General features: G+C 47.4%; 1 protein-coding gene across 1 annotated transcript; it reads left to right on the forward strand.

Annotated features, from left to right (window-relative positions):
- The first annotated feature begins 1,508 nt into the window (after positions 1 to 1,508).
- Positions 1,509 to 5,720, forward strand: CUNH12orf43 (chromosome unknown C12orf43 homolog). Its single transcript, XM_026075259.1, has 6 exons — positions 1,509 to 1,614; positions 1,914 to 1,959; positions 2,846 to 2,980; positions 3,633 to 3,706; positions 4,049 to 4,139; positions 4,539 to 5,720. The coding sequence occupies exons 1-6, from the start codon at positions 1,509 to 1,511 to the stop codon at positions 4,888 to 4,890; spliced, it is 804 nt and encodes a 267-aa protein (XP_025931044.1). The 3' UTR covers positions 4,891 to 5,720.
- Positions 5,721 to 5,825: the final 105 nt, after the last annotated feature.

The raw sequence follows: 5,825 nt of genomic DNA on the forward strand, positions 1-5,825 counted from the left end.
CGGGGCACCCGAGCGCCGTGGCCCCTCCGCAGCCCGAAAAGCAGCAGTTACCGCCGCAGGCACCGCGCCGCGCCGCGGAGTAGAGCCAGGGCTCGGTGACCGCTTTAACGTCTCGTCTATGTTTATGCTATGTTATGTTATTTTATTTTATTTTATTTGTGTTTTAAGTCTCTGTAGCGACGTATTTACAGTATCCCCGCTCCTCCTCTAGGGAGTGTTTTCTTTTTAAAATAGAACAGGTCCAGAGACAGGCCACGAATAAGACGAATGGTGGATGAATGGAAAGGGTTATGCGCAGGAAGATGGTGAAAATGCCCRTCTTGTTTACAGACAAGGTTAATAGGAGGGGACAGGTTTGTTTAAATAGTAGGTCAGATGGAGAATGTACACGGGACATTCAGATTTGCTCTCGTTGTCAAAGAATAATTAAATTAAATGGCAATAATAAATGATTGCAAGGGAATGCTTTATTGAAGCCAAGAAATTACTGACTTTCAAAAAGCTGTATATCACGTGTGTAACAGGGACATATATATGTATTTTTCTCTTTTCTAATGGTGATATGTATATCATTCTTCAGCGTGGCTGGTAGCCACTAACTGATTAGAGTTAGAAAAAGTTTGTTGTACTGTGGTTGCCAGTTCATTCTCATGGTGTATTAGTGCACACTGGTTTCTTCACTTCTTAAGGATTAACTCACAAGACTGACAAACATAACGTTGGCATTTAAGTACACACAAAGCCAAAGCGACAAAGCAGTCACACACACATCAGGAATCCAAACCCTTTAACCTCACACCAGTATTTTTCTCATCAATTCTTTCTGTTTTATCCTGTTACTTGTATTTTCAGCCCACTGTTATTTTCATTCAGTATCAAACCACATTTGAGAACACTCTTCCTTGAAGTTTCCATGCTGAAAGAGCTCCTGTCTGTCAGTGGCCTTTTGCCCTTGTTTAACAAAAAGAGCCTTTTCCAAGACCGTCTGTTCACTTCACTTCTCAGTTTCCAGTACCACACCAGAAAGATGGGAAATCATATAGCTATTGCTGGTAGGTGATAGGCTTTCCTCTTTTTTTTTTCTCTCTCTTTCTTTTCCTTCTGTATTGTAACTCTGAAAACTGCCATATGTCAGGGACCAGGCCTGTAAGCACACTGCAGTTTGCCTGTCCGCTTGAGTAAAACATACTTTGAAGCATCTGGTGTTTGTCATCTGCAAAGGTAAATAGCCGAGCTAAAATGCTGYCGCAATCTGTTACGGAAACGCCGACGCCTTGGGAGGACCCGGCCGGGAAGAGCGCCGTGGGCCGCGGGAGCGACGCGCGGCGGCCGGGCGGGCTGGGCAGCGCGGCTCCCGGCGGGGCTCGGGGTCCGCCGACCTGAACCGTGAGTACTACAGCCCCCAGCGTGCCCCGCGGCAGGACCGCAGCCCCCAGCGTGCCTCGCGGCCGGCGCCGGGCGGCAGCACTACAGCCCCCAGCGTGCCTCGCGGCCGGCGTGGTCTCAAGATGGCGGCGCCCAGGGGCGGCTCGGGCCTGGACACGGGCTTGGACTCGGACAGCAGTCAGGCGGCGGCGGCGGCGGCGGCGGCGGCGCGGGCGGGGCCGCCTGGCGGTGAGGGGCGGCGGCAGCCGGGCTCTGCCCTCCCGCCTGTTAGGGCCGCGGCCCCCGCGCAGCGTCCCCTGCCCCGGGGTGCGGGGGGCCGGGCCGGGCCGTTTCGGGGGCGCTGCCGCCCGCCGGGGCGAGGGGCCGCCCCCGGGTGCCGCTGGGCCCTGGGGAGTTTCCTCCCCCCCCCTCCCCCGAGCTGTTTCCCCCTGAAGTCTCGTGGTGCGAAATCACAGCCGCTGGCGGCGGGAGGAAAGCTGGTGTGGCCCAGACGTTTCTAACTCGCGTTTGCTCTCTTTCTTTGTCAGGCGGTTTTAGAAAGGACCCTTTGCCGTCGGCTCGGCCTAGCCTAAGGTATTTTTGCTTCTGGTTTCAAAAGCCTGTTTCAGTGAAGAAAAATCTAACCCAGGAGTGTATCTGTGCTACCTGCCGCTAACGCCTCGGGATGCTTCCTACCGAGAGGCGTCGTTGTCTCTCCAAAACTGGCCCAGCTGTAACCTGGGATGGTGCTTAAACCAGGAGCTGACAGCTCTTCTTTAAGTGCACTTCTCATGCCTCTAGCGGCAGGGCCATGTAGAGGTTGAAAGCTATTACTGCTCTCAGCTACAGCCTTAGTTCAGACTGTCAGGAACCTACCAACTTTGCAAGGGCCCTATGTAGGAGTTCGTACAATGATACATGATGAAATTTCTATTTCTTTTAGAAACAGAGAGTTATATGTAGAAAGACAAATTCAAAAAAGGTTATAGTTGCAAAGCCAAACACTTATCAGCTGGGAAAGCAATGAAGGTGATGTTGTTCTACACAGGTTTGCAACATTCTTGTAGACTCAGTGTCTAAGACTTTCTGCCCAGCAACTTAAAATCCTCTCTCCCAGGACAGGTGTTGCATGAATTGTGGCATCTGTGCAATGTACCCCAAAGCTGTTTTCTTCAGGAACCACCTGCAAGCGAAGGGATGTCCTGACATCATTGGTTTGCTTTTGTTGGCTCTTTCAGTGAGAAAATCACCCAATTATTAACCATCCTGGAGATGGCTAAATAGCATTCAGCTCTTTCTTGGGCGCTGAACTGATGCTGCTGAGCTATTTTGCACCTTTTTTAGCAGTCTTCCCTATCAACTAAGTAGGAATTGGTTACTAGAGGCTTGGAGATTTTACGGTTGCTTATCTCCTGGGTGGGTGAGAGCAGCAGATCCTATTGGCCTTGAAAAACATAATCATTGTTCTTATTTTAAACAGACGCAAGGTGAACGGTCACGATGAGGATGGAAATGAGCTACAGACCACACCAGAGTTCAGAGCACATGTCGCAAAGAAACTGGGAGCAATGCTAGACGGGTATTGGCACACGATGTTAAAAGGCTTATTCTGGGGGTAAAGTAACACTGATGCTTCTGCATTCTAAAAATGGGAAATTAAAGATTTGAGTGCAATGTGGATATGAAGGAGAAATTGTTTCTTTTCTTGTCCCCTTCATTCCTGTATCTGCTGCAAGCTTCCACTCTCTGTGAACTGACCTGGCCCATGTGCTGTGCTCCTCTGGTACGGACCTCCCGTGCAGTACAGCCTGTCTCCCTTTGCCTCTGTGGTGAACATGTGGGGAGGAAAAAGCAGAATTTAAGTGCCTTAGCACTTTCACCACTTAAAAGCCGGCATGAGAATCTTTCATTTATTCTTACAATCTAAAACATTACCTGATTCAGGCTTGTGCTGGCAGCATGCTGTGTTCAGAAGCTGCATCTGACTGTGGGCTACTGCTGTCTTTATTGTGTAAATATGGCTCTGAGAACTAGAATTCGTGGTGCTCAGAGTTGGCTTTTTGAAACGTTGCTTGCAAATCATTCTTGTGGCGTGTGGTGGTGAGGGGTGAAGGCATGGTCTGCTCTGAAAGCGGGAAAATGAAACAACTTCACTAGGAAAAAGTAAGAAACTATGTAACATCTCCCTGCAGTCTTGTTTCCTAGAAGTATCCAACCTTAGCTCRGTTTGGCTGCACAAACCTATCTGACTGTGGTTTTCTGCTTAGTTTTATCACTGTCTTGAAGGATTCATCAGGACCCTCACAAACTTCTGCGCAAGAGTCTGACTCTGGAGATGATGGTGAGTTCTAGTCGCAGCCATTGTGGCTCTCTTCTGACATTGTTAGTTAAATGATAAGTGATGTGGATCCTGTCCAGTGCCAGTTTTACACACAACTAATTAAAGAGCACTCGCAGTAGAAGAATATGTGCTAATACCACTAAGGACTGGCATGTGGATGTTGTGATCTCTGTGSCTGAACTGGTTCCTCTCGGATTTTTAGTCCCAAATAATTGCTGTCTAGCACTCTAGCAATAGGAAGGTTAACAGCAGCGAGGCCTCCTGGAGAGGTTGCTATTGATTGCTTTCACCTCTATATCATATTTTGGCTAAAATTCTCTTTATGCCTTTTGCATATTTTAGGCTTTCGCCTCTTCTCCTCCTCTGTCCCGGGAGATTCTGGAAAATCGGAGCCTTGCCCTCCAGCAAGGAGGAGGCAGCCGTCTAGCTCCAGGTGAGGTGCTGTCAGCTGCTTTGCTCCTGCAGTACTACTGTTCCACCTCCCGTTTCAGAGGCAGCTGGAACACTCCCATGGGAATAGAAAGCTGAAGAGCTTGAGAAGCATGTTTTTATGACTCTTATATTTAACTTTAGCAGKTTTTTTTTTCTTTTTAATGCTGGAGRACTAGAAACATTTATGAGAAATGTTCTTCCCCCTCTTAGCATGTGTAAAGAACACAGCTCTCAAACGTGTTAAATGATAACTGGAGTATGTGTTGGAGTCCCAGAGTCACGGGGTGTTTTGACCGGGTGTTGATCAGGTGTTCTGATGTTAATTACTCTGCTGTCTGTGCTTTGGGTGAATTCAAGGCAAATTGTAACACAGTTCCYTTCCCTTTTGTCACCTTTCCAGTGACCTGGACAGTGACGAAGAATGGCAAAGGTACCAGGAGGCTGCTGTGTCAGCTGCAGACATTCTGAAGCAAAGTGCTTTTCCTGCGCTGTCCCAAGATCCCAGCCAGGATCTGAATCACGGTTGTGYAGAGCCCAGCAAGAAGAAAAAGAAGAAAAAGAAAATCAGGGGAGAGAACAAGATTAAAGACAAAATAGTAGACATGGCAGAGTGTGACCAGATCAGGAAAGATTTGCGGTGTTTGGTGTCTACAAATGGACAGGACGAGAGGCAGGACAGAAATAATACAGAGACAACACTGTTGCCAGAAATAGCGAGGAAGAAGAAAAAGAAGAAGAAGAAAGGAGAATGAAGATTTTGCTCTGCAAACRGCAGATGATTGTGATAGTTTCTTTTCAACGTCCTTCATCTAACAAAGAAAAAGTTGCTGCAGATGAGGGAAAATTAACTGGCAGAGCTTCAGTTTTAAAAGCTCGGTGGCCTGAGGTTCTTATTAAATGAATTCCTTTGTTGTTGGCATCCCTTGAGGAAGGGAACATGGTTCTTCCATYACAGCAGTTATATGTGCTGCTGCTTATGCAGACCTAGTGCTAAAGGATTAAATACTGCGCATGGACTTACGTGGCAAAGGGATATAATCAGAGCTGCACCTCTCCTGGTGTGTTCCTTCCCTTGGGCAAACCAAATCTTGTGTCCTGGAGAAAGTATGTGATGGGTTGAGTTTGATTTATGCAAACAGGTGATCAACTCCTTTTTCTCCTTGCCTCCCGCTRGATGCCTGGGAGGAAAAACCCCAGCCTGTGGGAGAGGCTCATTTGTCAAAAGCATCCTGGCAGGTGTCAGGGCCTACTTATTTTTTCTATGATCATCATAACAATCTGTTGTTGAAACCTGCCGTGTTATTAATCCCTCAGTAATCGGCACCTCTCCAGGGCCCCTGCATGTAACAGCTAAACAAAGAGTGTACAGTGAGCCTGTTTCTGGGTTCTTATAAACAGGTAGTTCTGTTCAAGTTGTCTCCTTTGAAATTTATTTTCATTTACAGTGTCTTCCGTGGCATTTGTTGTTATTAAATTCTGCTACACTTTTAGTCTTATTTAACGTGGCAGATTTTGTACAACAGTGGATCTCTTGCTCTGTTCAGTTGGCTCCCCCACAAGAGATAAAGATGGCTTAAGTTGACTCCTTATTTGCTTCGTGATCTATGTTATAAAATTGCCACAAGGAGGACTTAAATCAGCTTTCAAAGTCACTGTGGTTCAGTTCTTATTTTGATGAGTTTGGTCT

This window comes from Apteryx rowi, unplaced genomic scaffold (assembly GCF_003343035.1).
Source record: "Apteryx rowi isolate R43461 unplaced genomic scaffold, aptRow1 scaffold_40, whole genome shotgun sequence".
Classification (NCBI taxonomy): domain Eukaryota; kingdom Metazoa; phylum Chordata; class Aves; order Apterygiformes; family Apterygidae; genus Apteryx; species Apteryx rowi.